The sequence below is a fragment of the Branchiostoma lanceolatum genome, chromosome 14, assembly GCF_035083965.1.
Source record: "Branchiostoma lanceolatum isolate klBraLanc5 chromosome 14, klBraLanc5.hap2, whole genome shotgun sequence".
Classification (NCBI taxonomy): Eukaryota; Metazoa; Chordata; class Leptocardii; order Amphioxiformes; family Branchiostomatidae; genus Branchiostoma; species Branchiostoma lanceolatum.
This window is the reverse complement of record NC_089735.1, coordinates 5284700-5301403: the sequence shown is the minus strand read 5'-3', so window position 1 is coordinate 5301403 and position 16704 is coordinate 5284700. Positions and strand designations below refer to the sequence as shown.

General features: G+C 42.4%; 2 protein-coding genes across 3 annotated transcripts; both read left to right on the top strand.

Moving 5' to 3' along the window:
* Positions 1-2146: 2146 nt before the first annotated feature.
* LOC136449041 (neuropeptide FF receptor 2-like) lies at positions 2147-6215 on the top strand. 2 transcript variants are annotated; one of them, XM_066448821.1, is made up of 4 exons: positions 2147-2985; positions 3423-3528; positions 4563-4807; positions 5544-6215. In XM_066448821.1, exons 1-4 carry the CDS (start codon positions 2927-2929, stop codon positions 5944-5946), a joined length of 813 nt encoding a protein of 270 aa, XP_066304918.1. In that variant the 5' UTR covers positions 2147-2926; the 3' UTR covers positions 5947-6215. The 2 variants fall into 2 exon arrangements, with proteins under 2 accessions (XP_066304918.1, XP_066304917.1); XM_066448820.1 differs by lacking the exon at positions 2147-2985 and having other exon boundaries at positions 2999-3528.
* Positions 6216-8631: 2416 nt separating this feature from the next.
* Positions 8632-15972, top strand: LOC136448954 (uncharacterized). The gene is made up of 4 exons (XM_066448707.1): positions 8632-9221; positions 10569-10695; positions 13733-14430; positions 15076-15972. Exons 1-4 carry the CDS (start codon positions 8790-8792, stop codon positions 15175-15177), a joined length of 1359 nt encoding a protein of 452 aa, XP_066304804.1. The 5' UTR covers positions 8632-8789; the 3' UTR covers positions 15178-15972.
* Positions 15973-16704: the final 732 nt, after the last annotated feature.

Genomic DNA, 16704 nt, shown 5'->3' with positions numbered 1-16704 from the left:
AAAAGAACTAAGCGGCATTGTGGATGGGCTGCACTGTAAAATAAAGTATAAAAGTTTATATCCAGCATTCACATATCCTGTATTATTCTACATGTGTGATCAGATGCGAACTCACCTGTTTTCCATGCCACTCTTCATCTTTTGAAGTATGAAAGCTGATGACATTAGAACCGAATGCCCGGAGTTGTAAACAACATTTACATCAAAGAAACCTGTATTTCCCTCAAAGGTGGTACCAAAACATAGGCGACAAGGTTCTAACGCGGCAATACAGGCTCCCCTTTTGATACCAACAACTTTGGGTCTGGGAGGCTTCACTCCTTATCGCCGTTAGAAAACTGAAAGCGAACTCAAAAACTCTCAGAGCTTGATTTTATAAAGTGATTGCCTGACAAAGTAGCAAATCTACTTCATTGTGATTCGGCTACGACGCGCGACCATTATCATCTTCAAATTGTAAAGAAACCTCTTCCCTCTTTGTAGGCGATGATTCTATTTTGTGCCCAGTAGCCCATCCTTTGAAGTCAATTTTCTGCACGAAGCAAGGTTTTATAGTACAACGAGCCTAAGTCTTTTTTTTACACACTTCACATTGCATGTGTATAGGCATACAAAGCTCACAGAGGAAATCAGGTTTATAGGAAATGCATAGTGAAGGTAAACAAAAGATTCCAGTCAAATCTGAGAGGAAAGTATCCTGATTAAGCGTTTGTCAATTACGTCCCATTGGTGCAGAAAGGTGGACGTCATCAAAGGGCTTTTCAAGATTTCAGAAGGATGATAATAACTTCATTTTCATTCAGCGCTATTGGTAACCCTGGTGATAAACACTGGGCCTGGTTCTTTGAATAGACATTACGTTGATAACGGTACACATAATTACTGTCTTTCTGATACACCGTCCGCACATGTGAATTTGGCTGATCGCTTCCAAACATGAACACGCCCATCTATTTGCAAGTGTTGCTAATAAGCTGCATTCGTTTTAGATATCCCAATGGGTTTGATATGATACCCAAACCAAAATTTAGTTGAAACGTACTGTCTAACATAATAAGATTTCGTGGTATGTGAAAAGATGATGCTATCGTCTTCATAGATATATATGATTTTGATCTATACATCCAAGCTACCGGATGAACAGCTTTAAAAAAGCTATTATATCGTGTTATCTTAATGCATGATATGTTGTTGCTGTCCATATCCTCCTTACTATTTCATCCGTCGACAAAACCGACGTTGATCTTTAGATCTACTGCTTTATCGAATGTGACTGATGCGCTATGCTACAAAAAGCAGTTGCAAGAATCCTATCTGTCCTTGTGTCCGCGCGACGATTTGTATTACTCGTTAAGGTGACACAAGATATTAAGACCTATATTCTCCAAGCATAGGTTTTGGTCGGGTGGGGTAGTAGTGGCCGGGGTTTTTACGTTGGCCTCCCATTACGTAAAAACCCCGGCCACTACAACCCCACCCGACCAAAACCTATGCTTGGAGAATACAATATCTACACAATGCGCTCTGTCGCCAATGCATCTATGTCCTTGATCATCAACTTGGTTGCCTTCTCAAGAATACCCGACATTCCCCTGTTCATGAATGTTCCTTGACGTAAGCTGTTGTTTCTTTACTGCCAGCATTGTCCTTTTAGAATTCGAAGGATTAAGGGCAGTGATTTCTAATAGCGCATGCGTGTAGAGTGCCCGTTGAGTGTGTGGAATATAGTACCGGGTATACAGCATTAAAACTTCTTTTCTTTGAAAAATTTGGTGCCTTTCTGTCAGTTTCGAGGTGTATGTGATAGGTCAGGCTTTCTTCTCATTGATTTTAGCCGAAACCTGTGTTTTTGAAGTGTCGGGAGACTGCCAGGGGAAGTAGTCCCAAGGGGTGTGATCAGGTTGATTCTTGGAGACTGGAGGTCAAAGGTTATGTTTTCGTCTGTTAGCGGCCATTTAAAGTTTAAAGTGCTGTATGGAAATTGGCAGAAATGGGGTTTTGGACACATTAGGATGTGGGCTGTCCTGTCAAGGTGAGTTTTGGTGGACATTTAGTCATGGAGGTGAGATTTTGGCCTCCTTTTCATCTGGTTATCTGAATACAATTCCATACTAGAACGTATTGGGAATGCATGCCCTTAAATCATCTAGAATGGAGAAGAAGTTTATAAATGCATGCAGCCATGTTCTATATTTTGTAAATGGTCCTAAACGTTTATTTCAGCGACCGTTAAGTGAAATCGTGATCTGTTTAGGACTGCAACTGCGCTCACATGTGGACGACCTACTGGCAGCAGCAAGGAAGAGAAAGGAATTCCCTCACAATGGGGGCCGTTAAACGAGTTCTTTACACCGTGGATTGGTGGGACGAAAGCATTACTGGACCCTTCAAGCTGCCTTGTATGATAAGAATGAGAAAGCGGTCCAAGCGCTCCCGTAAATCTAGTGATGGACATTCTACTCAGTCTGAATGATTGAGGAAATTACGCAGCTGTCGACATTGACTTAGTGAGCCCGAGGTTTCAGACAGATAGCGGATTTCAAAACCACTCCTTATTTCCCAATTGGTCATCTTCGCAGGTCTTCTGAAATTCTTCAAGTTTATTACTTTTCTTCAGGGCACATTTTCATACTCATACGTTGTAAATTTGGTAACATTGCTCTCACTTACTGACAGCTGTGAGCATGGGTCTCTCCCGTAAGGCTGATATTGACTATATCTCCGTGACAGCACTTCTCTGCACTCACTTGAAATGCACCACAAATTTATATAAGATTCTTAGGATTTGGTTGTAAAGTTGCCAAAGAATATCACCACTGCACAACACAAACCTTAATATACCATAATAATTTTTAACCATGGTTGCTGTTGTTTCCACGTCTTAGAATGGATCTTTGGAGACGTCGTCTGCAAGCTGTCCCCCTTCATGCAGGGAGTGTCTGTAGCAGCCTCCGTCTTCACGCTCGTTGCCATAGCAGCAGACAGGTATTAAGGGTTATCTGATGGAAACATCATACTGTTTGCAATCCATCAGATTTGCCTTAAGAACCTAATATCCTCTTACATTCGGAAAAAAAGTTAAGAATGTTATATAAGTTAGATGATACAAAGCTCACACCTAAATAAAACTCCTTTCCAGTGTTACGAGTTCGACTCAAACACATATCAGAGGGGGAAGAGGGTACGTGTTGGCCGGTTGGCGTATTACTGATTTCCATGACCTTTGAATTTCTATTCAAGCCTATACTGCCGTGTATATACCTCATGGGATGTAATCAAAAACCTCCCATGAAGTACGTGGATCTATTTAAGAATGAAACGTTATCTCTTCTGTCAGCCCTGTTGTATTCGGTCCTGTGGATGCATAGTGCGTACAGGGGGCTGCCCTTGGGTGCTGAAATAACAGTGTGCTTGCCTTCAAGGTACGTTGCTGTTGTCCGGGTTCCCAAGAGTACGATCGACGGAAGGCAGGCAGCCGGGATTATCCTCTTCATCTGGATTCTCTCCGCCACTCTCTCCATACCACAGGTACGGCGTCTTCAGATCTATTCCAACCTTCCTGTGACTACGATAAACTTGAGCGTCAGCGTTTATCATCCTGACTTGATTATATGGATAACATCCGCGCGCGTATCAATTTTCGCCCGTTCCAAAAACAAAAGAAGTTTGCGACCATGCCGTAAATCGTACAAAGAAGATACAAAATGAGCAGATATATGCTGTTAATTGCAGATATCGGAAAACGGATACTAATGTTGTAAGAATGCCAACGCCAAAGAAGAAGACGTGAAAGATCAAAAATGAAGAATCTGTTCTTGGTATACCATGTTCTATGTCTTCAATTAAGTTATTTGCTCAACCTTCCTGACCACTTATATGTCATAATGAAGGCACTTTTGTTTGACAAAACTTTTTCCCCGCACGCCCGCATCAGTTTCGGGATGCCTAGACTTAGAGGACGTCTAGGGTAGCTAGGTGATATTTTTACAGATTTCACTCAACTTCAACGCTACAATTCTACCTCTATAATGTTAGGGCTCGTATTGTAAGAAGTGCATTGAAACAAAACGATGTGTGAGGATTCTAACGGTGGGTCTGAAGAATATACAGCCACAGCAAGTAAATCTCATGGATGATATCCTCTGCAGACTCCAAATCTAATGAGACACGGGCAACATGGGACAAAAACAAGATACCCTTCTTTTTTTTTTAAAAAGAGATCATAAACGTTGTAAGAAGAATCAAAGTAACAAAACATGGTATCCACTCCACCAAGTCTTTTATTCCTGTATTCAAGATGTTCGGAAATTGACGTTAGTGCTTTGAATTTGTAACTACAACTACACTTAAGCCTTCCACACTAGCGTCACTTCCATATATACACTGAAGTCTACCACCTGACATTTTTTTCCGATTTTCGGTATTTTCATCATAATGACCTTCGACGGAAGAGAACGAATTTTTTTAAATCAGGCGAAAATTAATGCGCGATCTGATGTCATTCATAAACTGCTGAGGCCTTATGGATGGTTCCGTGAGCCTTGCTTGTGTTTGTGCGACAGGCGGTGGTGTTGGAGACGAGAACTGTGGAGTACACCGGTGTTCCAGTGCTGGCCTGCCAGGAGCAGTGGCCCAGCCTCACCTACCGCCGCGTCTACACCGTGGCCCTGTTTCTGGCCCTCTTCTTCACCCCGCTGGTCATCATCTGCTACATGTACGTCAAGATCTCCAGAAAGCTCTGGCCCGACAACGGATCGGAGGGCGGCACACCGAGATGCTCTGCAAGGAGTGCGGCGGCGAACGACAGGTGGGAAGTTGTCCAGAATTGGTCTAGAGTAGACTAATCTAGAAGAAGGGACAATGGCCATTTGAAATGAAATGATTTTATTCGATAAGGATCTCGTGGGCAAACACACCCGAATTACGTCCTTATTACATAGTCTATGCATCACAACCACATAAAAACAATGACTTGCACTCCACTAATTTACAGCAATATGGTTAATCTAAAACATAACGGAAAATAATTGCGCAGTTAAATCTATATTTTTCCTTGTTATACAGCCGAATTACAGTACTGAGCCTCTTAGTGCGGGCTTTTGGAACACTAATTGTACTGAAGTGTCTGAGACTGAGTTTTAGTCCGGTAGCTCCTGTCCTCGTGGTCGTGCAGGCCATACATATATAGTGATGTATCCCTAAATGCCATCGGGTATCTGTAACGGTAATTTGTGTCTCGCGTAGCTGCTTAGCCTGGGGCTTAACATACACTTTTTGCTGATGACTTCTTTTTACACTGGGTCGTTTGATTATTAGGACTGGCTGCACAAACAAAATAAGTTATCAGCAGAAAGGGTATTATATAGCAACAACAGAAAAAGGCCCAGAGAGCCTGCTATGTAGGCTATATCGATATCTGCTGTCTTAAGCGTCCTTGAGTGACCTTGCCCTTGAATTTCAATGTTAAGATGATAGATGCGATTGAATGCGTATCTTAAATCTATATCAAACCTATGAATATTAAATTCAACCCCGTGACACAGGGACTCCCGAATGATCTGGATCGTGAAGATGCTGCTCGTCGTGGTGATCCTGTTCGCCGTCAGCTGGCTGCCCCTCCACGTAGTCACCATCGTCGGCGACTTCGGAGACCTCAGCACCTGGCACGGGACAGTCCTCTACGACTACATCTACCCCGTGGCGCACTGGCTGGCCTACCTGAACAGCTGCATGAACCCCATCGTCTATGGCTACTTCAATAAGAACTTCCGCCGGATGATGAACGACGACACAAAGAAACAGGGGCCCCACAGAAACAACGACGGAAAACTTCAGGGCACGCCGCAGACACACATCGAGATGACAGACAGATCCGTGTTTAACTGCACCACTCCCGCTACCCTCCGTTCCGTGGTGGCTATCCAGAGTACTATCATTAAACCATGAAACCTACTCAAAACACACAGTATTCCGGCCACCGTATGTATATTCCAGCTTTCACTCTATTGTGTGTTTTGTACGATCAAGGAGGTTTTATATAAAACCTCCTTGGTACGATCGTTATATAAGAATGTTTTGTTAGTTGCGGGTGCTAACATTCTATTTCATATCGGAAAGAAGAAAAACAATTGTGTGAAACTTGTACTGTATCACTGAAGTATTCGACTTGTATTTTGTGTATAATTTGTGGATTTAGTTACTCCTTTTCCTCAGAGGCTATCATTAAACCATGAAACTTACTCAAAACACACAGTATTCCGGCCACAATACCATATTCCAGCTTTCACTCTGTTGAGTTTTTTGTACCATATGTTAGTAGATTTAGTAGGACCTAATGACTGTATCCTTGTTATTATATTTGCCTGACTCTTGCCTTTCCCATCATGACCTCAATGAAATCATCAATGTGCCTGTTCTTGTTGAGCTCTTTTCATACCGATGATTCGGCGTTTGCGATGCCTTGCCATTGAAAAAGGCAATACAGTGTATATAATTCCCTGTGCAATCAAACCAAGAGAGCCCTAGCCGTCGGCGATGAAACCAGAATCAAATTGCTTTCAACCACCGCTCCCAGCTGTAGTTACTTCTCTTCAGAAGTCTGTATTTTGTAAATACTTTGACTTTTAAAATGTCAGCCTGCAATGGCTATTTGTTATCTGTTCGTTTTTGGATTGTTTGATTGTAACGTACGATGAGGAATAGTAGGGTGACGTTTTGTATGGTGAACACTTCTGATAGCTTTGTGTAATCTGGTATCATATTGTTGTTAGTTGCCTTTACCAACGCATAGATCGTTATATAAGAATGTTGTGTTAGTTGTGGGTGCTAACATTTTATTTCATAACGGAATGAAGAAAAAAACTACTTGTACTTCAATCTGTATTTTATATATTGGAAAGAAGAGAAAACGTGTGTGAAACTTTACTGTACTTTCATATTCTAAAGGATTCAATTTGTATTGTGTGTATGATTTGTGGATTTTGCTTTAATATACCTTTCTTCCTCCGATCGATGAAAATATTTGTTTGTAGCGCTGCGTGTCAGTAATAATTTGCTCAATAAATCATTTTAGTGTGATTTAAAGTTGTCAGCGTATATAAATCTTTGCATACTGGTTCAAGCTCTCTTGATTAAGCAAAGTTCCAAGCGTCACATGGCACCAAACGTCTTTAAATGCTATTATACCGCTTCCTTTGAATAGCCAGGCATCAACTGTATGAAATCCTTTATGGAAAGCTCTTTTGAAGTATAAAGGTGCAGTGGTTTTCTTTGAAGATGTGTTTGTAGCGGCAGTTCAATAGGCTGCAATAGTCACCATCCTTGTCCTTCAACATCTGCCGATTTTTCTAAAGCGGGTATCTCACTGGACCGAGCAGTGTCAGAGCGCTCAACGAATTTCATCTACAAATGTATGAACAAATCTTTTAACGCATTGTGTGTTTTGTTGTCTTTTAAGTCAAACTTGCATGATATTCCCACTATGTCTATAAAGTCAGGGGTAACACAAATCCAATTTAGGTCGCAGCGAGGTCGCCAACGTGCCGCAGTCCTATGAGATGCGAGCTTTACGTACAGATGTCTACTTCTTGAATCGGTCTTTTATTTCACCGCGTACCGATCTATCCTCACCATATATGCAGTAGGAGGTAGATATTGATAAAAGCGAAAATGACCGTTTTTTCCTTCCCATTGAGAAGCCATTAGGAACACACCTTCCAAGAAACGATTGCGGTTTTGTATTTCAAACGCATTTCTCCATCATTCCTTCTAAAGTGCACCCCCCCCCGTACTTTGCAAAGTGAGACTGACCCACGGAAAGCGAAGGCACCCACCGCGCCCAGGATGCCAGTGATTGGCAGCGGGTCGTTAGTAAAGCTAGAAAAATGATAAGAAAGAAAATACATGTATCACATCACGGAAATATGGAAATCGCTGTTTGAAATATCAAATGTAGAAGAAATAGCGGTAAATAGACTATTCAGCTCAGGAACTAGGGGAAAGTATTGACTGCATAGTACGATTCTTTATAAGCGTCCTCGAAACGATCCGTTTGTGAAAACCACACAACTGAACATGTTTCACTATTTGTCGTCTGTCTGCTGATAGCGAAAAGGTCTTCAATGTCAAGTGCAAGATGGCGACGGGCTCCACTCTGTCCATCAGCCCAGCTGGGATCGAACCTGACCCGTATTCAGGGACTCCCTTTGAAGAACCGTAAAAAGTTCATGGGTCGGTCAGGTGTGACCCGAAGCGAGCAATTTCAGGTATTTCTCACAGAAAGCGACCTCCTTGGATACCCCTTCGTTGACTTGGTATAGGCTAGTCAATCGCTGCCTCATAGTCGAACATGGAAGACAACATTTGATAATAAGGGGACACAAATTCAAAATTCTTTAATTATTATAAAGAATTCAATCTAACACTTATTCAAACGTCTGAGCTAAATCGTTTGGTGTAATCAGTTGTAATGCTAAGAGCGTAGCTTACTTGAATATTTCCTACATGGAAATGTCGTCTGGAATGAGGTTGGGTTTGTTGTTAAAACTTCTCTGGTAACAATGATGAGAAGAGGCCACTCGTGTGCTTAAAAAGCTGTAAAAGTGCCAGAAAACATGGGACATCCGGGTTACCCGACATCGGTCACTGATTTTTAGCTCAACGTTGGAAGATGAGGTTGTAGTGTTGGGAGTTCTTAGCAGAGACATGCAGCTAAAGTAACGCAACTCGTGCTTATTGCCCTACACCCTACCAAACCTCCTTGGTCCTATCGTACGTTTAGCTTTCGTGCAATGGCGCTGTTCACAGCAAAGAAACTCTCATTCTTTTCACTGATAGCCTCGATCATTCTTGTTGTAAGCATTAACCACAGCTCGGCCTTGTCAGAGGGAAGTAACATCAAACAAGAAGCCGTGTCCTACTGGGTGGATAACGGCTGTAACTTCCCTCCGCGGACATTCTACAACAGTGACAAGTTGGACGTTTGCGACCGTCCGTACCGCGCTGGAGAGAGACTGTCAGGGCTCTGTAGATTCTTTTATGAAGTGTCCAAAGACCTTTGCTACGCCGCCTCGGGGGAGTCTGAAGACGCCCAGATGCTTGAGATGTTGGACAGCTACATTCTCGTCCTGGATAACAATCGACTCTGTCACATCTTCCTCTCCATGGACAGAGGAGGGGTCATACCCGAGGTGAACGATTTGACCAGGAGTTGGTACAAAAAGGTATATTTCTGTGAAATCATTCGCTTTACTATCTTCTACTAACTTTTATAAACTTTTACCTTGGGGCTTGGGGTCCCTTTTCTTCATTGCAAAGAGTAAACTTGAAGACAATCTTGGTAGTTAGTTCCGCTTCATGTCGCAGTACACATAGACCATTGAAGCTCTTTTGGATACGTACTTAAGATAATGTACCACGTTTCAAGCCGCCTTTCTTTGAAACGGCTGCCACGTGAATCACAATTGCTATCTCAATTGAAATCAAAACACCCAAAGAAGGACATAAATGAAAGTGGATTGTAGTTTGATGATATTGAATTTTCTGTACCAGTTCGTAAACGTGTATGTGGTTACTTTTGATAAGATAATGATCCAGCTAGATTTCCTTTGTACCGGTTTTGTTAGGATTTCTCTTAGATTATGAAATGTGCCTTGTGCCATTGAATATCTATCCACTAGTGTTTTTAATATGCCAGTTGATAGATGATATTTACAGAGGCCACGCTGTTTGGGCTCACATTCAACCGTTCATATTAATGACATATGTATTAATGGTATATCATGTTAGAATCAACGTACCAAAACTGCCATTACGTTCTACTTCGTTCCACAGTGATGAGTTACATACGCAGCCGTTAATCAAGGTCGCGAGCATGCCTATGCTATGCCAATTGTTACCTCCGGGAAGGAAGCTCTCCTCCGATGGGGGTATTGTTTTTGGTTAATTGTGCACGTGTGTTCGCACCTCAGATAACTCTAGATCCTTTTGATGGATTTGTATGAATTGTTGTGAAGAAACATGGCACCCCTAGCAGTATTTTCAGGTACTGCAGCATTACAGGCCGACATCCCCTTCCTGAAAGTAGCGTTGTATAGTCCATGGCTTGCTAGTTAGCCATTCTCGATGAATGACCCCTGAAGCCCCCCTCTCACTGAACCCGCGGCACGCTGGCGGCGTCGCTGCGTCCTAGACTGGATTTGTGTTACTCTTGACTTTATAATGGAAATATCATTCAAAGCGTACCAGTATGACTAAAAACACAACATAACACACAAACTCACAAAGCTTAAAAAGATTCGTTTTTGGTCGATAAAATTCGTTGATGCTTTGTCAATTCCATCGGCCGCAGCGACGCCGCCAGCGTGCCGCGGGTCCAGTGAGGAGGGGGGCTTTATGGTAAGGAGACCGTGAGCTGGGCTTGATCACTGAAGAAGGAAAGGGAAGGAACACTAGTACTAGCATCTGCGATGGCTGGGGTTAATTATGGCACTAAGAAATTCACAGAAACTCTAGATTTTTCTCGGAGGTATGAGATCTTCGATTTCTTGTTCATGTTTTGCATGCATTAGGCGAGGAACATCGTGACGACGGAGCGATCATGCACGGCCGTATGCGACTCGGCGGGCATGCACCCGCTGTGCGTCGCCATCTTTGTCTCGTTCGAATACATCCGGGACGTTCAGCCACCCCTGTACGGTACGTTCATACGTCACTTCTGAGGATGTCAACTTACTGAGTTGAACTACAAAATGTATAGCACACGTGAAAATACAACCCTAATCTCCATGTCAAAGAGCACAAATATAGAATTTTTTGTTTATTGTTTGTGGATACGATGTTCTGTGTGTTTAGTCATTACATGTGTAACCTTCCTGACCACTTAGATTTCATCATGAAGGCAACTTTTGCCTAACTGAACTTTTTTCCTCGCATCAGTTTTGGGGTGCCCAGAAGATGTCATCCGCACAGTCAGTATGGTCGAACGATGAGTAAAAGTAGGCTTTGCCTTGCTTTGTCTGACAATTCATTGGTTTGAAATAGCATACACTGCCATGGGTCTATGTCAACACACTGTCATGAAATGGTAACCCACATCCGCACGTTTCAAACTTATATAGATGCATGCCTTTCAAAATTTACACTGTGAGCTATAAAACACGTAACCTTTTCAACACATGCTGGAGCTCAAATCAAACGTAAGGTGTTTATTTAGGCCAAGGGATCCATCTATACACGTCTAAAAGGCTAATTACTGTGGACCAATAGATCAGCACCTCAATCATAGCTTTTTCCGGAGCAATTTGACAAATGTCGGGTTTTGAGTAGACAGTAATTTACGTCTTACCGATGAATCAGAGGCCCCGTTTGCTTAATTGAGCCTGCCGTATGATTTGTTATTTTTCGCTGTAAGAAGTCAGTCATTATCGAGAATTAATGAAGACGGACTTTGGTCATGTTTACAGACACTAAAGCTCTTTACGCAACATCAAACGGCAATGACAGGCTTCCATCTAGGTATCCGACACTAGATTCTGATCGTAATTAGTAGTGGTACCTTAAGTCGTGGCCGTTCTCTCTTTGATCACGTTCGATTCGCTTCTGAATAACAAGACTGGGGGAACGCCCACACACTGAGGTTCTGAATAGTGAGCTAAAGCGTGTACCGGTACAGTACCGCGAAGACTAGGGATGTGTACCGGTACATGTCTAGGTCTAAAATACCGGATCTCGATATACTGGGTGCTGTACCCATATAGCACACTAAGTTACTATGCACTTATTTGTGACTAAAGACGCGTAACGGTAAATCCAAAACAAAGCCGAAAATTTAGCGCTAGAAAAGACGACAAAAATGTGGTGTTGAAACCAGTGCCATATTTGGTCATATTTGATTTGAGATCCTAACAGTTTCGAGTTTCCACTGCTAGGCCACAGCCGTTAGGTGTAGTGCTAGTTCTGCTCTGCTTGAGTCTTTGATGGGAAGTTGTCAACTGTTCATTAATGTTTCTGTCATTCGGCATTGAAGGCTACCTTACCAATATCTCAGAGTAACATGTTGCACATGTTACTCTGTCACATTGTTAAGGTACAGGTACAAGTCCTAAACCTCTGTAATCCTCTGTAACCGAGTCCTTTACCTCAGCCTGATGTTATTTAGGCACACACCTTTACTTTAGACTGTAGGGACCAAAACGGATGTTGCAAGCTGTCGGACCGTGTGGACACACACAGCCACACACCGCGGACCTTATATCTTTAAAAAAACATTACGCAATATAATAATGCTTTAGCAACTAGACCATGCATGCATACACATCAACCACCCCACCGCACCCCATCTCATCGTAGGAATGCTTTGAATTGATTAAAACATTTATATTCCGACATTTGTGAAGGTAAGGCCCATTATTGGGACGGTCGACATTTCGCTGTGTTCTGTGGGTTTAATCGCTGGATGGGTTTCACATAAATGGTCTGTCGTCATTTCGTGACGGTAGTAGGAGCGTTACGTGTCATTCAGGAACCCGAGCAGGAACCCGGATGTAGCCTTAAGATCGGTCAAAGACCCGGATTAAAATCGATCGGCTATTTCATTGTACAACTGCTAAGCAAATATGCAAGAAGTTAAGGTTTGGCAGTACAGTACATGTTTTTATGAAAACCTCTGTGATATCAAACTTCATAGATACAGTGGATCATTACAAGATTCGTGAGGGAGTAACTGAGTTTGCAATCATGACCATGCGTGTGTCTTTGTGCTTATTCTACATGATAAACCCATCCAAGATCCGTTTGTCAGCATACCGTCTCTTGATTAAGTGCCTCACAACTCATAACATATTCATAAAGCTGGGGACGTTCGTCCCCGATGTAGGCTTCTTCTCTTTATTACTTCTTTACGCTCCTTATTGCTTTAGTGTAAGCCTATAACGTTATGTCAACATAATCTCTTCTCAGACATCACGTTTTAGCTCTCTCAAACGACATGTGTCGCAGTGTTTTGGCTGTCGGTAATTGTTTGTAACTATAGCATTGAAAACCAATGAGGGTCTTGAACAGCCAACATCAAACAAAAATTAATCACTTTCACCATCACTGTGCCGTCAACTTTCACGTAGCTCTACTTGGGATCGTCTCAAAAGTTTTGCGTTCGTGGCATTTCTATCCTGAGCGTTTGTTAGCAGGTAAAGTCTGTCACACCTAGATATACACTCAAATGGTCATTCGGCTTCTACGTTTACGAATCGTGAAATATGATTCTGTTCCTGTAGCTACTTGTACAAATTCATATTGGGCCAAAACAAGGGAACATAGTAGAGGGCATCGTTTGAACATGTTGATAGATTGTAGAAGGTTCATCTCGTGTTTTAGTCAAACGATGCGTGTTTTCGTCAAACAATGCCCTTTTTTCGGACCCGACATTGACAAATGCCCTTTCTTCGGACCCGACATTGATATTTCCTAACGACCCCTTATTCCTGAAAAGGTCAATGACTCTTGGCACGTCTCCAGACCTAAAGCTTGGAGGAAGTTTCTCTGTGTGGTCTGAAGAAAACTTTCCCTTCTCTTGTCTAAAGTCGACGTCTGGCGCATTTGAGCTGCCTATTCTGACACCGAGGGTCGCTAGCTGTATCAGGGTGTTCGGTCATTTCAGAGGCGACGTGTGGTGGCTCAACTATGGATCTTTATGTGAGAGTGATTTTGAGCAGTGTTCTCTTTACCCTTGTCGCAGGTGACCTGTTCAGGAACAGGGACAAAGATGACTACTACGACTACGACTACACATACGATGGCAACGAAGATCAACCCATCAACAACGACGGAGAGGCAGACATCACGACGACGGGTGCGTCACTTCCAGACACGACAGACAAATTGGACGATATCAGCAATGCCACCTTAGCGGCAAACCTGACATTTGATCAGGTCAACAACACAGGCAGTACTACTCCCGTGTATGAAACCCGCCTGGGTGATGGCGTCAATGAAACGTCAACAGCGAAAGAAGATGTTATAGAAGACGTGTTTGAACTTGTGGACTACGAAGATGTTAAGGACGAGTACGGGACAGAGAGAACCTCCACTACGCAGGGCGTCTCTACAACAAGTCCTCTTCAAGATGTGGACAAAATGGAGGTTAAGAATGGTAATGCGATAAAAGGTGGACCCACTCCTCTACAGTCGTCCACCACACCAACTATCATTGCGAACGAGAGCTCGCCGTTGCCAGGGCAACAGAATGGCAGTTTCCCTGTGTACACTGGGAACAAGAACAAAGGTGACACCCACGGCCACCGCCAAGGGGCAGGCCTTCCTGACTTGGACGACCTGAAGAAAGAAGAACAGATGAACTACTACGCCGTGCTGCTGGGCTGCAGTGGACTCCTGATAGCAACACTCCTCTATGTTATCTACAAGAACAAGAGGGCGGTACGTAAGTTGTGTTGCATCTGAAACACAACATGAAAGTATGATCTGTTAGATGGGAATATCTTGCCGTTTCTTGATAGTTTCAATACATTTTGAATATCCAGCCAAAACTGAGTTTTCACTATTTTCACAATATTTACATTATTTTGTTGATCTTTGCTCGTTATAGTGATCGTGTTGTGTTTGGGTTGTTGGTTGGTGGGGGCTACAGTAACTGCATAACAGTCAGATGACTGAAAACGTCCATCAATCGATGAATCAATCCATGAATTAATCAATCAATCAATCAATCAATCAATCCGAAAAGCGTCTCATAAAATAACCCACTGCATCTGAGAAACAGTATGAAAGGGTAGTCTCTACCAGACTAACAACGCTAGCTATAGGGAGAATATTTGCCAGGGAAGTTTGGCCATCAGAGGGTTTTATTTGCAAGCGCAGTTCGCGGGCGAAATGTAATCTTTACCGTGGACTGGCCCTACTGGCTAATTATTCCTTTTTCTGCCGAATCATGCTACGATCCATACGCCCGTAAGGCCTGGTGGAGGCTAATGAAAAGAATGAAACGTCGCAACAATACACAACGTACTACAATGCATCAATAACTTCCGCCCATGCTGTACTAACGTTCTCTACCGTCCACAGATCGCCATGCTGATAGCAACAGGGCGTAAGGAGTACCGCAGTGCGCCCAGACCCAAGAAGACTGACGGATACCAGCGTCTTGGACAGCAGGACATTGCATAGTAACTATCAAAAACCTGGACTCAGCCTGACAAAATGGAGTCCAAAGATTTACAGTACTTAGGTTAAGCCCACACTGTTGTATTTTCCCGCTTGTTTGTTTGCCCGTCCACAAATATTTCCACTGCAATCCTTGCGCATTGTATCATTTCAAGTTAGCGTATACTCAAACTTACGCTTTAATGATGTTACACAATAACATTAACATTAAAACGTAGTAAGCTATAGATAGAAAAGATGGAAGATGTTTTAGACTTAGAGACAAGAACGAGAGATTATGTTGGAATTTTGGGGCAACTAACGTTAAATGGACAATTATCCTTGTAACCAACCACCATACAAACGTTGGACTCATGCCAGATGTACAGTACGAATTGTAGGTGAAATCTTTCCAAGGTAGCAACAGTCGGACAAAATGATTTCAAACATATTTAGTCTATCTTTGCTGTTTCGTTGTCAAGGTCTCGATTACATCTTTCTGATTTCAACTATAACTCATGAGAGTCACAAATATTTCTATCAATATTAGCCACGTTAAATTGTATGAGGATTTATGTTCATCTTCTTTTATGGAGTCTTGTTGAAACTAATCTACTTTGGGATGATACCCCAAGGTCACACAGACTATTTCTTGTGGCTGACAACTTGCAGGACACCCCGACATTGTTATTTCTTAAATATTAGCGAAGACGATAGTTGTTGAAACAATTGAGGGCACAGAACAGTTTATCACGTGATAAACAATAAATCCTCTTTCATTGTTCTTGCATCAGGAGGAAGGTTGGAGGTACGAGCGTATATCTTTGTTATATCATTTTGTCGTCTCGTGACCAGTTTATTATAAAAGTGGGTTATATTCCAATTCAAACTATACCACTGGATTACAAAATGACATAACCCTAAAGCTAAATTTTGTAATCCAATTCCTTGATGACTAATATTCACAAACATATAGAAGTGGATGTACAGTTAAGCTAAAGGCCAAAGTTGTCATATGAAATAGGATAAGGTTTCCAAGCAGATGTTGGGGTGAGAGATCGTAGCTAACGGTTTTCTGAGTAACGGCTGGGCTTCTCTGACAGTCCCTTGCAGATCAACAGATAAAATGACAAAGTTACATATACTCTTTTTTTGCGTTGTTGGCGACTTTATACCAGATCATGCATAAAGTACGATCAGCAAAGTGATCAAGTGAGTTGATCAACAACGGCCTCTAGCAGTTAATTGGAGGACTGCACCATGATGTTAGCAGTTTAATTTAATCCAGCTTCAAGGAAAAACGAATGTAAGTCCTCCATTTCAAAGGCTTTCATCCAAGGTTAAGAGCCCGAGGAAACGACGTAGTTGAAGAGGATTTGGATAGCGAAGAAAGATAAAATGAAGGAATCATCCCTATCCTCATCATTTCAACTCTTGAAAAATAAGACTACAATGCAATATAACGTTACAGCTACTCTCCAAGCAATTTTGGTTCGGCTCCGGTTGGTTTTTAACCCGTTTTTATCGGGCTTTCTTTTTTGAAAGAAAGAA